The 17,405-nt window shown below is 58.2% G+C and overlaps 6 protein-coding genes across 6 annotated transcripts; 4 read left to right on the top strand and 2 right to left on the bottom strand.

Moving 5' to 3' along the window:
* Window positions 1-41: 41 nt before the first annotated feature.
* Window positions 42-1,943, top strand: DICSQDRAFT_75042 (glucosyltransferase; the record flags this gene model as incomplete). Its single annotated transcript, XM_007359915.1, has 9 exons — window positions 42-146; window positions 206-294; window positions 344-647; window positions 710-869; window positions 937-1,065; window positions 1,130-1,286; window positions 1,343-1,402; window positions 1,459-1,601; window positions 1,671-1,943. 9 exons carry the CDS (start codon window positions 45-47, stop codon window positions 1,913-1,915), a joined length of 1,389 nt encoding a protein of 462 aa, XP_007359977.1. The 3' UTR covers window positions 1,916-1,943.
* Window positions 1,944-2,217: 274 nt separating this feature from the next.
* Window positions 2,218-4,587, top strand: DICSQDRAFT_158274 (uncharacterized protein). Its single transcript, XM_007359914.1, has one exon. It carries the CDS (start codon window positions 2,266-2,268, stop codon window positions 4,438-4,440), a length of 2,175 nt encoding a protein of 724 aa, XP_007359976.1. The 5' UTR covers window positions 2,218-2,265; the 3' UTR covers window positions 4,441-4,587.
* A 143-nt stretch (window positions 4,588-4,730) lies between these two features.
* DICSQDRAFT_47527 (uncharacterized protein) lies at window positions 4,731-9,612 on the bottom strand (the record flags this gene model as incomplete). Its single annotated transcript, XM_007359843.1, has 10 exons — window positions 4,731-4,842; window positions 4,896-5,164; window positions 5,223-5,485; window positions 5,548-5,729; window positions 5,785-5,960; window positions 6,015-6,140; window positions 6,203-6,580; window positions 6,643-6,756; window positions 6,805-9,246; window positions 9,466-9,612. 10 exons carry the CDS (start codon window positions 9,610-9,612, stop codon window positions 4,731-4,733), a joined length of 4,209 nt encoding a protein of 1,402 aa, XP_007359905.1.
* A 273-nt stretch (window positions 9,613-9,885) lies between these two features.
* Window positions 9,886-13,402, top strand: DICSQDRAFT_123093 (kinesin-domain-containing protein; the record flags this gene model as incomplete). Its single annotated transcript, XM_007359913.1, has 8 exons — window positions 9,886-10,179; window positions 10,401-10,793; window positions 10,864-11,460; window positions 11,521-12,100; window positions 12,152-12,258; window positions 12,316-12,438; window positions 12,498-12,695; window positions 12,749-13,402. The coding sequence occupies 8 exons, from the start codon at window positions 9,886-9,888 to the stop codon at window positions 13,400-13,402; spliced, it is 2,946 nt and encodes a 981-aa protein (XP_007359975.1).
* Window positions 13,403-13,926: 524 nt separating this feature from the next.
* On the bottom strand, window positions 13,927-14,311 carry DICSQDRAFT_47291 (uncharacterized protein; the record flags this gene model as incomplete). The annotated part of the gene is made up of 2 exons (XM_007359825.1): window positions 13,927-14,004; window positions 14,057-14,311. 2 exons carry the CDS (start codon window positions 14,309-14,311, stop codon window positions 13,927-13,929), a joined length of 333 nt encoding a protein of 110 aa, XP_007359887.1.
* Window positions 14,312-15,221: 910 nt separating this feature from the next.
* Window positions 15,222-16,987, top strand: DICSQDRAFT_94721 (WD40 repeat-like protein). The gene is made up of 3 exons (XM_007359912.1): window positions 15,222-15,421; window positions 15,500-15,716; window positions 15,772-16,987. The coding sequence occupies exons 1-3, from the start codon at window positions 15,250-15,252 to the stop codon at window positions 16,895-16,897; spliced, it is 1,515 nt and encodes a 504-aa protein (XP_007359974.1). The 5' UTR covers window positions 15,222-15,249; the 3' UTR covers window positions 16,898-16,987.
* The last annotated feature ends 418 nt before the right edge of the window (window positions 16,988-17,405 follow it).

The raw sequence follows: 17,405 nt of genomic DNA, 5'->3' as shown, positions 1-17,405 counted from the left end.
TCGTTTTCCCTAAATTGGTAGCACACATCTGCCAGTGCGCCGTCATGTCGTCCGCTTCCCCGACACCAACATACTATGTAATATTCTGCGCAGTCGCAGTGACAGTCTTGAAGGCAGTCAATGAGGAGGTTACGGAACCGTACATGGTGAGTTATCACTCGATTTGTGCCGGGACCAGGGTGTTCCAAGGCTAAGAATGTCGCAGGACGAGCCGTTTCATGTCCCGCAGGCGCAGGCGTACTGCAACGGTGACTATTGGACCTGGGACCCGAAAATAACCACCCCTCCAGGACTGTGAGTGTGTGCTACTTGAGGGACGCGTCAATGCTGAAGACCTCGGCAGTTATGTGTTCAGCCTCATACTGAAGAAGATCTTCTTGTTCAAGTGCAACCTCTCGATGCTCCGCTTGACCACGATGTTATCTTTGCTTGCCCTTCCCATCGTCCTAACACCTCTCTTATCCTTCCACAAGCGTGAGCGACCTCCGCCATCCGTTACGACACCTTTACTGGAAGCGGTGATCCTCGCCTCGTTCCCTCTCGCCTGGTTCTATGGGTTTCTCTACTACACAGAAGTTCCCAGCCTAGTCTCCGTAGTCTCAAGCGTGGTGTTGGCCTTACAGGGAAAGCATTGGCTCGCTGCATCGGTATGTCTCGATTGCCTCGAGCGATGTATCGGAGAGGAATTCACGGGGGACAAGTATGGCAGTTAGGTCTGGTCAGCTGCACATTCCGCCAGAACAACATTATATGGGTTCTGTACGCGTACGCATCCAGCCAGCTCATGGCTTTGCGATTCCGGCGCGCACCTCCGGATGTGAAGCCCACTGCGCAATTCTACGATCCACTTGCCCTGGAAGCGCGCCCGGGTTCGTTGCAGATCGAACATCATAGGGCTTCCTTTCTCTGACACGCGGCCACCTCATAACTTTACAGTTGACTTGATCAAGTCGATACTGAGTGTGCCGAAGGTCCTTCCCGAACTCCTGCCCGCGCTTGTTCCCTATACCCTGGTTGTGGCAGCATTCGGAGCGTTCATCGTGTGGAATGGAGGAATCGTTCTCGGTCAGTCGCATTGATCGTATGATGGTCGTCGATCGGACCGGCAAACTTATCCTTCTGATCATAGGCGACAAGTCGAACCATATACCTGCATTCCATGTCCCGCAGCTTTACTACTTCGTGGGCTTTGCGACCGCTTTTGGATGGCCGGCCTTGTTGAGCGGTAAAGGCGGCATCGTCTCGCTGGGTCATGATGTATATGCAAGAATGTTTGGGAGCAAAAGGTACCTACCTCTGTAGTGCAAGGCTGATTTTGCGTCATGTCTAATTTTCTTTCCAGGAACATGCTTGTTACTTGCTTAGTGTCCGCGGTCATGAGTTTGACCATCTACAAGTTCACGTTCGTCTGGGCCGTTTTCTGAAACCCCGCAGCATTACTAACGCGCTTTACACCAGGATCCAGCACCCATTCCTGCTGTCCGACAATCGCCATTACACCTTCTACATCTGGAGACGCGTCTTTCTGTTGCACCGATTGGTGCCATACCTCCTCGTTCCAGGGTACATCGCCTGCGCGTGGGCGTGGTATCTTCGCATCGGTGTGTATCACTTGCATCGCGAGGTCTTCTCGGAGCGCAAGCCGTCGCTGAACGATCCGGATCTCACAGGACATGACCAAACTCTGCTGCAAAGCGTGCTTCTGCCGGTACTCGTGGTGCCTACGCTGCTCCCTACTCCCCTTCTGGAGCCGCGCTACTTCTTAATACCGTACATTCTACTAAGGGCGCAGGTGAAGGACGTCCCGCTTTGGGGACTCGCGGTGGAGTGTCTGTGGTACGCGGCGATCAACGGCGTGACAATGTGGGTGTTCTTATGCAAGGAGCGGGCAGGGGTAGGACGATTCATGTGGTAGACAGACGGAGAATAGAGCACTGTTTAGGAACATTGAGCATCGAGAAGTGCGTGTGTGACGGCAGGATCGACAAAGGGGGAGAGTATGTAGAACTTGTGCTGCCTTGTGAAGGGGCGCTTGACCGGGACTTGGACAGAAACGCGCGGCAGGGCGAGGCGAGTGGTTGAAATCGAACTGCAGTTCACACGATGCAACCGAGGCCAGGTTCACGACTATAGCAACGATCCCGCGACGACCGTTGATCCACAAATCATACCCCATCCCTATACCCTCGCTCACGATCCTCACGAACACTCTACACACTCACACTCACCTTATAACCGCTTTGGCCGTGTTCAGCGTTCACCATCATGCCCGCTGAAGTCGCGTCGGCTAGTGGCGCGCCAGCACGCACTAAACCAACGACGCGGAGCTCTATTCGCCAGTCATTCGGCCTCTCTTCTGTCAGCAAGGCCCTCGCAGACGTCATGCACAAGGACTCGAAAGAGAACGAGAGGGAGAAGGAGAAGGCTGCAAAGAAGAAGGACGCCGCCGCGCGCCGCACCAGCGCCGTCAGCGTTGCGCCCCCCGCCCGTGCATCCACCGAGAAGCCTCCGTCGAGGAAGCTCACCGAGGACTCTCCCGACGCTAAGACCATCACTCGTCATTCGCGCAGGCAGTCCGCACTCAGGAAGCTCGCCGCCGCCAGCGAGGACCAGTCTTCGTCGCCCTCCGACAGCCCGAGCCCAGCAAGCAAGGCGAGCAAGGGCTCGGTCGCTTCCCGGTCGTCGGTACGCAACCGCAACTCTCTTGTCGGCTCTGGACTCCCAAAGTACAGACCGCGCTCCGCGTTGGGCGAGACCGCGATTGTTGCCCCGAAGAAATCTGTGTCGCCGACGAACCAGAAGGGGCGGCGGCGGGAGAGCAGCTCTGATGACGAGACAGACGAGGTGAAGACCCCCAAGGAGCTCGCTAGACTAAGCGTGACACCCGCCGAAGGCAAATCGAGCCGGTCGATTTCCCCAAATCCCCATCCCAATGCACTGAAGGTTAACCTGACCACTGCTATCAATGTCTCCCCATCGACTCCCGAGAAGAAGGACAAGGGCTTGCCGAAGCTTCAGTCGTCCCCTTCATCTGTACGCACTACATCTACGAAAGCCTCGAAGTTGAGCAAGACCTCCACTCCCCCCGCCTCGACGGGGTCTGTCCGCTCTGGTCCCCATCGCCCTCCATCTGCAGCATCCGTATCTGGTTCCTCGCGCGCACCCAACACCCCGCCTACCCCTACAGTCTTTGGGAACATTCCGAAGGGTTCGAACTCCCTTCGCTTGCAAAATGTCTCCGCCAGTCCTAGTCCTTTACGCGGTGCGATGGGCCCGCCTGAATCACCTCTTGGTCGGATGTCGGCCCGGAAGCATGGCGGCTCTGGTCCTATCTTACACACGCGGGGCGCATCAGTGCCAGCGACGCCGACCCCGATTATCATCACTCATGACAGCAGCGTGGACAGCATCGAGGCGGACGATGTCGAGTTTTTGCTCGGGTCCGCTGTCTCTCCATCCGCACCGACACCTGCGATTCCGAGAGTGCGACGGCAAGGTACCAGCGGTGGCAACCCGCAGACACCCTCTCGTCCCGGCTTTCTGCCCAGCCGCGCGAACCTCTCGTATGCTTCCCCCGCACCTCCTTCGTCTACCGAAAGCTCTCCGTTCTTGCGCCCGAAGCAACGGCTCCTAGGCAATGATCGCGGGTCTATCCTGTCTTGGGAGCAGCTCGCGCAGCATAGTAAGACTTTGGACGACGAAGATGTCGAGCGTATGATATCTGAGATCCCTGCGCCATTCCACCCTGGAGCCGTTTCGCCTAGCCTGAGTGTCATAGACATTCCGGATAGTCCCAGCCTTTCTGCGCTCCCCTCACCGACCGGGTATGGTTCAATCTCCCAGGTCCTCTTGCCCGAAGTGACACCTTCACCCGCTATCCACAACACCACCCATCTATTCGACAATATGAAGCCTGAGCAGGCGCAGGCTGACAGCGCAGCTCTCACACTCCTCCGCCTACAGCTTGCCGCGGCTGAAAACCGTGCGCAAGAACGCCTCGCCCAGATGCAGTCGCTTGAAGAGCAACTGCATCACGCAAAGGAGGCACGCATGCGCGATGCTCAAGAGCTCTCACGGCAGATCTCCGAGCTCGAGGAGCAGGTGCACGGCAACCTCGCGATCGAGAGCCAGCGGACCGAGCAGATCGCCGTCCTCGAGGAGATGCTCCGAGACGCGCAGGTGGCGCACGAGCAGTCCGTGAAGGACGTCGCACGGAGAGCCGAGGACGCGATGTGCGCATCGCGGGCTGCGGCGCTCCAAGTACGTCAGGTGCAGGCGAGGGCGGAGATCTCGTCTGCCGCGAGTGAAGCGCGCTCGGCGTGGTACTGCGTCCGGGAGACGGCGGAGAGCGAGCTGGAGCTCGTGCGCGCGAACCGGGAGATGTTGGGGCTGCTCTTGGCTGGGCTGGAGCACACCCTTGGGCAGCTTTCCTGCCACTGAGCGTGTACACTACATGATCTGTTGTGAGTTTCACGGGTTCACTATTTGTTCGGTGGAAATTCTAAATTGGCCACCATCAATCAGGTCACTACCATCTATATATCTACCCTCCCTCTCGTTCGTGCAATGTCTTGGTATTTGTATCCCCATGCCCCTTATGCTCTCATCATGACTCCCTTCGTTTCACTACCTGTCCTTGGACATCGTCACATTTCTTTTGATACCAGCGTATCTGGATTTCGGATCGTGGGTATTGTACATTGTACACAGTGCATATATATCTCCATAAATCACTCATACTGTTCTGTCGCTTCGATGCAAGCGTCCAAGAGACACCCGTGGCTATCTGCTGGGCTGACTTGGGATAAGCGGTTGAGGATGGCTGCCAAGATGGCGTCGCTCCTGAACAAACTCCGTTAAGATGCGTATAACCGAGAGGAACCAAGACTACATACTGGATGGCACCGTAGGCAACTTCGACGTGCGATTTGAGCCCACGGACAGAAAGCGGCCAGCGGGAATAGGTGTCCTTATCTAAGAGGAACGAGATATACGCCTTGCCCTTCGCACTAGGAAACATGACGGCCGCCGTCGCTTTCAGATACTCTTCTCCGGCATCGTCGAAGATACCTTCTACGACGAGAGGGTATTTGATCGCGAGGAAGGTAAGCTGGGAACGGAACTGCGCGCACGACGACCAGAAGTCACTCAAGCGCTCGACGACCTACAGCACGGCCTTGCGTCAAACAGGATCTTCATGGGTTGTCAAGGTGAACACGTACCTCTCTGAGGTTGAGCTTCTCCTGAGACTCGGAGATGAGCCTATGGGCAGTCCGGACAATAAGCTCTGTGAAGTTAGGGAAAGAGTCCTTCTCCTTCGTCTTGGCCTGCTCGGTCTTCTGGACCTGGACTTGAGCGCATATGGGGGTATACTTGGTGCATGGTACCAATACATGGTATTTGGACGCATAGACAAACTCGACAAGTTGCGGCGATAGCTTGGTTGTGTGCCATAGGTGGAGGTCTTCCAATGCCTCGAGTTCCGCTATCGCATGCATGGTTGAGAACGCCGTCCATCGCAAGTGTGCGGGGATGTGTGGGACTCACCCTTCAGCCTGAACACTTCTGCACTGGTGCTCTCCTTCTGGATGTGGACGATATGGCGAGCTTGGTTGATCGCGGTGTTGGCTTCCTTCTTCTGAGACTCGATCTCCCCAAGCTTTTCGTCCAGCCGTTCGAGCTTCGCTTTCGCCTCGGAGACGTCTGCCTTGAAGGCTTCGATCTCATTGCTATAGAACGGACCTTAGCTCACTTCAAGTCTCAATCACGTGTGATCGCACGCACCTTTGCTCCGCTATAGAGGCCTTGAGCTCGTTGAGATAGTCCTGGTCCGAGTTCTCGATCTCGTCAATGTCGGCTTGCTCTTGCTCGAGGAGACGGGTCACTTCCTCATACTCTTGGCGAAGTTCTGGCAAAAGGTCCTGCGCCTCTTTGATGACGCCTGCGAGGTAGGTCGCATCCTACGTGGACGATGTTCACGTATAAGATCAATGGGGTGTCATGACAAGGCTCACCTGCTCTAGGTTGGTGAAGCCCTGCGAGGCGCTCTCATATAGCTGTTCAACCCACTGCAGCTTCCAGTCATACCACTGCGACTTAGCAGTGCCAATGTTGTTCGCCTTGATGAGCTTCAGTTGGTGCTACGACGCGTGCCTCAATCAGCCTACGCCCCTCCACTGCACAATCATTCAAATGCACGCACAATCAACATTGCCTGCTCGCTCTCGTCGACCATCGCGAACTCGCGGAAGAGACTCGGAGTGTCTTTGAGCGCCTCCTCCTCCGCTTCCCGGTAGATCTTCTTGCACTCCTGGATGTACGCCATCAAGTCGCGCGCAACGGCCGTGTACAGGTCGATCCGCGGCATGTCCACCGCCATCGCGATCGCAAATTCTGCGAGCGGAATAGGATCTTCCTCTGCCCCGCTTGTCGCGAGGTCGTCTGGGCCAGAGGGCCGTTGGCGTGCACGCGGACGGAGCTGCCCAGGGCCGACCGTGGAGCGGCGCGGGCGAGGCATCGTCAGCTCATCCATGAAGCGGATGCCTGTCATTTGGAAGAACTGCTCGATCGAGATGGAGGGCTACGCAGGAAAGGCGTCACTCAATCTACTATCGCTTCGCGTGAAGGTAACGATTCACTCACTCCATCTTCGTCTTGCGGCTCCTCAGGGACGCTCTCTCTCCAGGCCTGCGAAACGCCCGTACCACCGGGCGTAGGAGGCTCGATGTCCATAGCCATCGAGACGTCTACAACGCGCTGCGGTTGTCCTATGTGCGTGACGGGCGCCGGTCGAGGCATGTGCACGAACGCATCCGTGGGCGAAGCAGTGCCCTGAGGGCCGGCGGGCGAGGCCGTCGCAGGCGAAGCAGCACGATGAGCGTTGGCTGGCGAGCCTAAGATCGGGGACGCAACGCGATGAGGCAAGCCCGGGGAACCCGACCTGGGCTCAGGAGCGGGCGAAGCTCGCACAGGGCTGGGCGGAGCGACAGCTTGTCGCGTCGCCTCCTCGCTCTCCTTTTCCTTCCCCTTGTTCAGAGCAGGGGCGGAGGGAGGAACTGGACTCGCGGCTCGTTGCCGTTGCCGTTGACTTTCCTGCGCGAGCTCCGAGAGGTCGGGATACATCGCACTCCCATTCTCCGGCTGGCCGCCAACACCAGCTGAAGGTCCAGGATCACTCCGGGTCCGCGACAGCGGGAACCCCAAACCCGCCCCCGAGGGCTGGGCACCCACGCTCGCGCGAGGCTTCGCAAGCCCCACCCCGCCCGAGACCTTCTCCGGGCTGCTCGCACGGCTGCCGTTCGGATTGGGAGGGAGGACACCGGCCCCGAGGCTCTTGCGCTGCGCGAAGTAGCCGGACGGGCGGCGGATGCTCATGCTCGCGCGTCGGTTCGCGTTGGTCCCTGCGACGGGCTGCGTGGCGCTCTTTGCCACTGCTGGGGCTTCGAACGCGGCCGTCCGCGAAGGGTCGAGCCGGCCTACGTTGGTGGGGGGTTGGAGGGAGCCTGGGGTCTCGAGCGCAGAGGCGGGGCGTTTGGGAGACTTGGGTACGGTAGGCGGAGCGAACGCCGCACTGCCTCGGTGAGGTTGTGGTTGTAGTGCTTGGAGCTGGCTGGGGGGCTTCGGTACGGGGGTCTTTGAGGGTGAGCCTGCGCGAGGGAGGTTGAATGTGAACGGCTTCGGGACGGTCGCGGGACCAGGCGACTTGGCGGGAGACCGGGCGCGTTCGTCGGGAGGTTTGGGGGTTGATGAGGGAGGCTTGGGTGCTGTTGAGGGAGGTGGGGCGGAGAACACACTCGAGGACAAGCCGCCCGGCGTGGGCGCGCTGAAGACGCTGCTACGGAAAGGTTCCGGTGCTGGTTTCGGCGCGGCGGCTGGTGCGTTCGACGCTGCAGGAGGTGAGATCTGCTGGGCAGGAGCCGAGTTCGGGGTGATAGGAACTTTTAAGACGCCGTCGTGGATGTCCGTCTCGTCCAGGCCGGACTCCTCGGTCGTCGCGAGACTCAAGCGCTGCGTGAGATTCATCGTGCGGTTGTCCAGGTCTATCGAGTTGTCTCCGAAGCTGTCCTCCGTGCTGAACGTATCATCGCGCATCTCCTGCTCACTAAAGCTGCTGTCCTCTTCCACCACAGCCGGTCCACCTGGCGAGGGCGGGATGCCAAGCGATGCGCGCGCCTTCTGCAGGCGCGTCATGGCGGAGGTGAGGTCCATGTCCTGTTCCCCTCCTACATCTACGCTCTCGTCCATCGCCTCAGACTCGTCGTAGCGAGACGGCCCGTGGTCGCCTCCTCCAGGCGACGGTTGAATGAGCAGCGCGTCATCGTCGGATTCCGGAGGGGGGGGCTCGTAGGGCTCGCTCCCGGCATGGGTCATAGCCCGAAGCTGCAGCCAAAGGGGGTCCGGTTCTTTGGGCTGTCGCATGGACTGCAGCACAGGTATAGTGAACTCCATCGGCTCGCCAGACGAACCTTCGGACATGTACGAGGATCCGGTGTGCGCAGATGAGGCCGTCACATCCTCCTCCACAAACGACTCGCCTTCCTCCTGGATCGTGGACGTTTCACTGGGGTCGTGCTGTGGTCGCGGAAGCGGAGGTTGGTTCTCGCTCTGGTGCTGTGTGACGGTGACGATGGAGGATCTGCGACGGCTGGGACCGCCGAGGGACACTCTATTACCACCGAGAGATAGAGAACGCTTACGTTCGATGTTGAGCGCGATAGCCTCCGTGACCTCCATGTCGGACTCATCCTCGTCGTCCTCTGTGAACTCGTCGTCTTCCACCGCAGAACCATCGACCATCTGGCCTCTCTGCGGCAAGAAGTCTTGAGGAAGAGGAGCTGTGTCGTCTAGATCCATGTCCATCGACCGCTCGCCGAACTCGCTGAAAGCTCCGGAGGACCGCCGGCGGAACGAACTTCGCCGTCGCCCGGGGACTGCGTTCTCGTCGTTCTCAGCTCGTGTGATGAAAGCGGGAGCGTTAGCCTCAGCGGGAGATGCAGCTGCTGGGGAGGAGGAGCTGTTGACGTCGGGGCTTTGAATGTGGAAGAGGCGGACATGGGTGTGGGCGGCGAAACTGACACGGCGGGCGAGGCTCTTGCGGGGACCTGCGCCATGTACTTCTGTCATGTCCATAGTCTGTGTGATATTGGCGGTGTCGTCCGCACCGACAGACGTAGAGGATTCGCCTGCATCTGAAGGTCGGGCGTGGGGGAGGTTGAGGGAGGCTTTGAGTATACTCTTGCGTGGGGCCTAGAGGCAAAGATGAGCACATGACAATGGATAACTCGAATTTGTCGCCGTAGGGTGGTATGACTATGTATTCCCCCGCACGGCTCGATCATGTTGCGCTAACCTCCGTCTTGTCGGGCAAACTTCATCCATCTCTCATTCTCCCTGGAGAGAGCTGGTACAAGCTACTCTGCAATGTCCCACATCGCCTAATCCAAATGCAAGAAGCTAGGAACTTACCAATAGTCGTCGGGCTTTGGCAGCGGGGCTGATACGTTCCCCGGGGGCGATACTGTAGGCGCGCCGTCTGTGGCTGGTGCCCTTTGCGTGGCCGTGTCCAAGGGTGGCAATTGATCGTCGTCTGTTCGGAGAGTTCTTCTTCGACATATCCAACACGATCCAAGAGAAAGCAAAGCCAAGAAGCGGAGGGCACTGCGGCCGGCGTGGTGGTGAGGAGAGACGCGGTGGCGTGTTGCGCGCGGGCGGAGGAACGCGTCGGCCACGTGACGGACGCGATGCCCGTGGTTGTGCGCATCGCGAGCCTGGCATCGATCCACCCACCTCCGCCGTGTTCTCGTCTGCATCGATCTCTGCCGGCGCAGCTCTCCCCCTCGCCTTGCATATCTACACCCTGCAGTCGTCGCACTCGCCCCAGCCGACATGGCAAGCAAACCCAAGGCCACCCGCTCCTCCACTCGCACAAAGACCGCCACACAGACGGCTGATCCTCCTGCCCCTTCTCGCACTACGCGTGCAGTCTCCAAGTCAGCTGCTGCCCCTGCCAAGAAGACTACTGCCCGCAAGCCGTTGGTCAATAGGAATACGTCTCCCGATGCAAAGCCAAGTGATCGTAATGCCACTCCGAAACCTGCCGCTGTGTCCAAGCCGGCGTACAAGCCGGTGTCCACGCTCTCTGTAGACTTTTCTCCAGACTCGGATAGAGAACCAATCAAGGTATGCCACTCTTCTATAGTTTTGTGAGGCTGCGCAATTTTCTGTTCCATGCGCTCTTGCCCATGAGCCGCAAAGCATCGTATGCGTAATGTCTACGGAAGTACTCAAAAAACACGGGGGAAACACCTCAAGACACCACATAGAATCTATATTCTCGATGTCATATGACTGCTTCTTACTGTATTAGCCCGCGCGGACTGGCTTGCTGAACTCATCACCAGGCTTTCCTTAGAATCCGTCCGCGGCTGGACGACTCGGATGCAAGCTATGAGCCATACCTCGAGCCACTTACAGACACCTCCGTCCGAATGACCGATCCGTCCTCGTCCACGACCCATTCACGGTTGTCGACGATCAACCCATCTTCTATCTATACCTTCTCGCACGTGTTCCCCCCAGAAACGTCCCAATCCGACTTCTTCAGCAACACCACCCTTCCGCTAGTTAGGGATGTCCTCGAAGGACAAAATGGACTGCTCTTTACATATGGCGTTACCAACTCTGGCAAAACCTATACAATCCAGGGAGGGAGCTCCGAAGGGAGCGCAGGCATCCTACCTAGGACGCTTGACGTAATCTTCAATAGCATAGAGGGACTGCACGGAGACGGCAAGGTGAGCTATGTTCTCCATCAAGGGTAGCACTAAAGGTAGCACTATTTGCTGACCTGACGTTTCCATTCAGTATAGACCAGTGCGCCTGCAAGGCATCGAGCTCGCCTCGGAGTCCGACGAACCGACGTCAATCCGCCTCCCGAGCAAGAACAGTGCCCCTGCACTCGCCGACGTGCTCGAAGATGAACCTTCGTCCTCCACGTCAAGCACAGATACCGATCCTACTGTCCTTAAGCTCGACCGTAACTATGAGTATACCATCTGGTTGTCCTACGCCGAAGTCTACAACGAGAAGGTCTACGACCTCTTCGGCTCCCTAGAATCAGGACCACCGAACTCGGTTCCTTCTGGGATACCTCGTTCAACATCAGCCTTCCTGAACATGCCCTTGCCCTCCAACAAAGCGCCTCCACTGCTGCTCACCCGGAAGGCGCTCACAGTCAAGCCGTGCCCTGCGAGTGATGGGGATGGCGACATGGCGAGCGCAGGCAAGTACGTCGCAGGTTTGCGACAGGTCCGCGTGAAGAGTGCCGCAGAAGCGAAGGAGCTCTTGCGTGTAGGCCAGCTGCACCGTCGCGTCTTCGGCACGCTCGCCAACAGCCAAAGCAGCCGGAGCCACGCTCTCGTCACGATCAAGGTTCTGCGCGTCCACCGCGGAGAGCGGAACGTACGTCCCTTGGGTTCAGGTCCACGTACCATCGCTTAGCTGTGCCCCTTGACCCAACAGGACCCAACATGCATCCAAACCGCCCGCCTCACGCTCGTCGACCTCGCCGGCTCCGAGCGTACGAAGCACACGCACACCTCCGGCGAGCGCCTCCGCGAAGCGGGCAACATCAACAAGTCGCTCATGGTCCTCGGCCAATGCATGGAGACGCTCCGCGTGAACCAGCGCGCGCTCGCGCGCTCCCTCCAGCAGGGCGTGCGCCCGGGCACGCAGCTCGACACGCGCGACGTCAAACGCACCCTCGCGCTCGTGCCCTTCCGCCACAGCAAGCTCACCGAGATCCTCATGGACTACTTCGTGAGCGAGGGCAGCGGGGGCAAGGCGGTCATGATCGTCAACGTGAACCCGTACGACACGGGGTTCGACGAGAACGTGCACGTGATGAAGTTCGCAGCGCTCGCAAGGGAGGTGGCGACGACCCCTGCGCAGGCAGTGTCGAGGATCCCGCCGAGCCCGACGAAGTCCCGCGTTCCGTCGGGCCCCGGGGCGAGGCCGAGTGCGCCGCACAGGAGGAAGGTCACAATCTCGCTTGGGGGCCCAGGGAGGAAGGTGAGCGAGGCGCACCTCGAGGTGCTTGAGGGTGAGTGGATGGAGTGTCTCCAGGGTAGCGTATGGCTGACGATTGCTGCAGAGGACGAAGAAATTGATGATGGGGAGGAGACGAGCGTCGAGGATGAAGAGCCGATCAACCCCCTTGTCAATGCTCTCTTCGATGAGGTCGAGGAACTTCGAATGCAGGTGAGTTACTTGGTGATACTTCTCTCGTATCAGGACTGATATATGCGTGGCATGCAGCTCTATGACGCCCACCTCCGCTGTGCACTGATCGAGGCCGAGACTCGCGAAGAAGTCATGATCGAGATGGAAGAGCGTATGCGGAGTATGGAGGACATGTTCACCCGTCGCCTCATGCGTGTGGTGTGTTCTCTGCCAGCCCGACGTCTTCATGCGCCGCAGCTCATCTTTCGTGTTCATAGATGGAGCATAATGAGGAGAAGATGGACGCGAAGCTCGACATGATCCAGCGATCACGAGTGCTCAACCGAGTAGCTGGCCCTCGCTCCGACTACTCAGGCTCCGTTGCAGATTCGGTAGAGTCGGACGCTGTTGGGCCATTGAGGATGAGCGACGTCGGTGAAGGCGAGTTCGACGACAGGACCTCGTCCGTTGCAGGAGTATGATGAGCCGCGCAACATAATTTGATTTGTGCTAACCTTTGTTCATGCAGCGCGACGCCGACTACGAGAGCAACGACTCTGAAGCCTACGCCATCTCTGATTCCGACGCGCGGGACCGCACGCCCTCCCCTCTCGCCGGCAAAGGCAAGCCCGCACCCAAGCGGCAATCCACACTGCGACCGAACCAGCGCGGGCCCGCGAAGGTGCTAGAAAGCGACTCCGGCGACGATGACATGTATGTCGACGAGACCGAGACGGAGGATGAGGTCGAGACTGCGAGCCCGGACGAGGATGACGATGATGACGACGACGAGGAGATCTCTGACTTCGAATCCGAAGATGCTGATGAAGATGAGATCCAGAACTCAACAGAGTCCGAGTCGTCTGAGACGACCCCGGCCCGACCCACCACGAAGGGCAAGGCCGTAGCGGCGAAGATTGCCCCAGCCGACATACCACTCGCGACAGCCCAAGTGAAGCGTGCACCACAGCCAGCGTCGCGTGGGCGGGGATCGACTCGAAGCTCAAGAGCGATCGCTGAGCTCGAGCAAGAGTTGGACAGTCTCTCACTAGGTGGTCGGGACTCGACTGTCATCATTCCGAACAAGAAGGCTCGTGCGGAGGCCGCCTCTGCAGCGGGCCCTGGAGCAGAGTATATCCCGCAGAAGGGTGAGGTCGATGTTGCGAAGAAAAAGAAACGGTAAACACTTTCCGGCGAATGGGACCCAGACGATCGAGTTGACACAGTACCTACAGGCAGCTGAAGAAACCCGCTGTGACTGAGCAAGAAATCGAGAACCTTGTTCAAGCCGGGAGCTCGCAGGAGTCCGGAAGACAACTGCGGCGCAGCGTCCGAGGCAATCGGTGAACGTTTATTGCGGTACCTTTACACTCATACTGCAGCTGGAACTACTCTGCTTCATGTACCTTTCGTTCGATTCGGCCAGTGAATTTTGTACTTGTACTCAAGCATACATGATAGACAATCATAGCATTCCACAACCATATCGTTTGGCTACTGCACCACTGACATACAGGAAAGCGCCGCGATCATCAATTGCATCTCGTAAACAAAAGACTACCTGGTGTGCCTGAGAATATACATGTAGTTTTATATGCTGCTTACAGTCGTCTGTGAAAGTCCGTTCCTTACTGAGCTCCGCCACCAAACTGACTCGCACTACGCAGTCAGGTCAGCATAGTCGTACGAGATGCGAGCTCGAATGACTTACAGATCTCTCAATGAGGGGTCGCTCATGAGTTCTGCCATGGATGGCATGCCTCCGCCAGATTGCATACGGTTCATCTGCGTTAAAAGTAAGTATGACGGGTACAACGAGCGGGCTCTGTAGGCGTACCATGTTCGCGACAGCGGGATTTTGCATGAGTCTTTCCATACCACCGTTCTGCATCATCTGCTGGGCCATCTGCATCATCGCCGGGTTGTTCAAGAAGGAGGACAAGTCTGGCATGCCACCAGCACCAGCACCAGCACCGCCACCTCCACCACCCATGTTGCGGAGCATGTCGGCCATACCACCCAGACCAGCAGCTCCTGCACCTGCACCTGCACCCGCTCTGCTAGCAGAAGGCGCGGGGTCAAGAGGAGGCATGTCATCGAAGTTTTCATCTGGGACAATGCGCGCCTCAGCGTTTTGGAGACCGGTCTTGAGCGAGGCGTTCGAGGGGTCGATCTCGAGGCCGCGGCGGAACGCCGCAGCCGCAGCCTTGAAGTCACCAAGACAGTATTGTGCGTGTCTATGAGGGTCGAGTACATGAGAACATATCTAGTGGATCAAGCGTTGGAAACGACGCACCCTAGCCGGTGGTATGCCTTCACGAACGAGGGGTCGACCTCAATCGCCTTCTCGGCGTCGAGAGCGGCAGAACTGTGCTCGTTCTTACTCGAGTATGCGGCAGCGCGATTCGAGTAATAAACGGCATTCGTAGGATCAAGCTTGATCGCTTCGGTGTACGACTTGATGGCATCGTCGTACTTCTTCGCAGACATCTGCGAGTTTCCGGTAGCCTTTAACTTCTCCGCCGCCGCCTTGTCCGATGCAGACGGTGCGGCGGCGTCTGTGGAACCCGAGGAAAGCTTGTCCCGCGTCTTCAGGAACACCTCAAAGATGGAGAGGAGCGTCGCAGGCTTGACGGACAGGCGTTCGGCCTGCTCCTGGTTGTTGGGGTCGACGCCGAAGGCCTCTCCAATGCATTGGACTACGAGTAGCCGAGAAGGATAAGGTCAAGATACGCGCCTGCGAGCCGATGCCAGAGTCCGGGACGCACTGGCTACCTCCAAGCTCTCTTGGTCATCCTGCTTGACGGTGCCGTCCTGTACGGACTGGTTGAGAAACTCAAGGATCGAGAGGACAAGTCGCTGCTTGTTGGACATGATGGAGGTCTGCGCAGAGGGTCGCGGCGGGAGCGGGGGAGCGCTCGCGCCCAACAGCTGCAAATACGCTGCCTCTCGATCTGCCCGGTGGCATGGACAGGCGCCTCTTCTCTCTGAGTGGTTCCTTTCGACACTCGACCGACGCTTTCCTCCAGAATGTCCTTTTTCTGTTCTATCTCCGGCGAACCTCCTCAGGACCCTGTCGTGTCCTCGAAGTCCGGCCATGTGTATGAGAGGAGGCTCATCCTGAAGTACATCACCGAGAATGGGACGGACCCAATTACTGGGGATAAGTTGGAGGAGGGAGACCTTATAACCGTGAAAGCGAGTGCGTACCTGTCTCCAATGCCGCCTTATATCTTTGCATTTGCACCCATTCATGTTTACCGCGTATTTGGACGCGCAGACCCAAAAGCAGCGCCGCCGCGGCCGCCAAATGCGAGCTCCATCCCTGCGCTCCTCCAAACCCTCCAAAATGAATGGGACGCGGCTATGCTCGAGACTTTTTCGCTCAAGCAGCAATATAACTCCCTCCGTCAGGAGCTCAGTTATGCCCTCTACGCACAAGACGCGGCGCAACGCGTCGTGGCGCGTCTCATCAAGGAGCGTGACGCAGCACGAGAGTGAGTATGATGACGCGGATCCTTATAACTGTGATTCTGACACATTGAACTCCAGGGCGCTGAGCAGCGTTGCTGCTACGATGAATGTGGGAGCTTCGGGAGCAGGTGGAGATGTGGAGATGGGAGAGGCAGCTCCGGAGACCGGGGGATTGCCCGCGGAGACACTCAAGCAGATCGACGAGACGCACGCTACCCTCTCTGCAGCGCGCAAGAAGCGCAAGGCTCCCGAGGGCTATGCCACTGTTGACGATGTCAAGGGCTACACCGCGAAGCACACGATCCCCTCTCTCCACTCGCCCTCACCTTCGGGCATCAACTCCTTGGCCGTTTCGACCGCTAACCCTTCCCAGTTCCTAACTGGCGGTAACGACAAGGTCGTGCAGCTGTATGATAGGGACACCGACAAGGTTCTTCAGACCCTCAAGGGCCACACAAAGAAGGTTACCCATGTCGCGTTCCGCGAGCGCGAGGGTGAGTCTACCCTCGTCTTGTCCGGCAGCGCGGACAAGATCGCGAAGGCTTGGACACACGACAAGGCGTCTGGAGAGTACAAGACTGCGGGTACCATCAGAACGCACAAGGGCGAAATCACCGGGCTTGCGGTGCACCCCACCTCCACTCTCCTGGCACTCAGCTCTGGTGATCGTACATGGTCTCTCCACGACCTCACCAACTTTACACAGGTGTACCGTTCGCCCGAATTCGAGGAGCCGTTCACCTCTCTTGACGTCCACCCGGACGGCACGCTCGTTGCGGTCGGCACGCCAGGAGGCAGCATCCAGGTGTTTGACATCCGGTCGGGCTCCCTCGCCGCCTCGCTCACTCCTCAAGATGCCCCGCCTTTCACCGTCAACACCCTCTCGTTCTCCGAGAACGGCTATCACCTCGCCGCGCCCGACTCGCTGGCCTCGGTCGCTATCTGGGATCTCCGGAAACCGAAGATCGCCAAGTCTATCCCGCTGGGCGACGCGTTCAAAGTCAACAAGGTCCGGTACGACTACAGCGCGAACTTTTTCGCCGTCGGCGGGAACGAGGGCCTCCGTGTCATCGCGCACAAGACGTGGGACGAGCTTGTGCGGTTCGAGGAGGGCGGCGAGGTCTCCGACATTGTCTTCGGTGCCCAGGGCAAGGAGATCTGGGGCGTCACCGGACGGGAGGTCAGGATCTGGGGCCCAGCGTAAAATATCGCCTACTATGGCCGCGTTTGTCGATGCTCTTACCGTATTGCTCCGTGTTTTGTTGTGTGTATGTTTCCTCGCTAAACAATTTGCTTGCATCGATGATTTTCCGCGAGCCTCGAAGCTTCAGATCTTCGGACCTTGCATGTTGACCGGAATTGAATCTAGATCACTACGCTTTCGACTGCCGAGGGTTTTGTGTGCCTGACATAGCCGATAAATTGGCTAAACATGCTGACGTCAATGAGGTGTCCCCTGTCCCGGAATCCCGTAGCGTCTATGGCGACTTCGTTGCGGATCGACATCGCATTCAAGGATCCTGTCCTTCCCTGCTTCCGACCATCTGAAGCCGCTTGAGGTTGCTTGAGGCCAGCTTGATGCATCTACGCATACAGAGGCTATCAGTATATTCCAATCTCATCGGTGCAAGTCTTAGCCGCCTCGAAACAATTGAGCCCAGGATACACCAGTTCTGGCATGCGGGCTATGTCATGCACATGAGCGCTCCGGT

The sequence above is a fragment of the Dichomitus squalens genome, assembly GCF_000275845.1.
Source record: "Dichomitus squalens LYAD-421 SS1 unplaced genomic scaffold DICSQscaffold_1, whole genome shotgun sequence".
NCBI classification, from domain to species: domain Eukaryota; kingdom Fungi; phylum Basidiomycota; class Agaricomycetes; order Polyporales; family Polyporaceae; genus Dichomitus; species Dichomitus squalens.
This window is presented reverse-complemented; position numbering and strand designations above follow the sequence as displayed.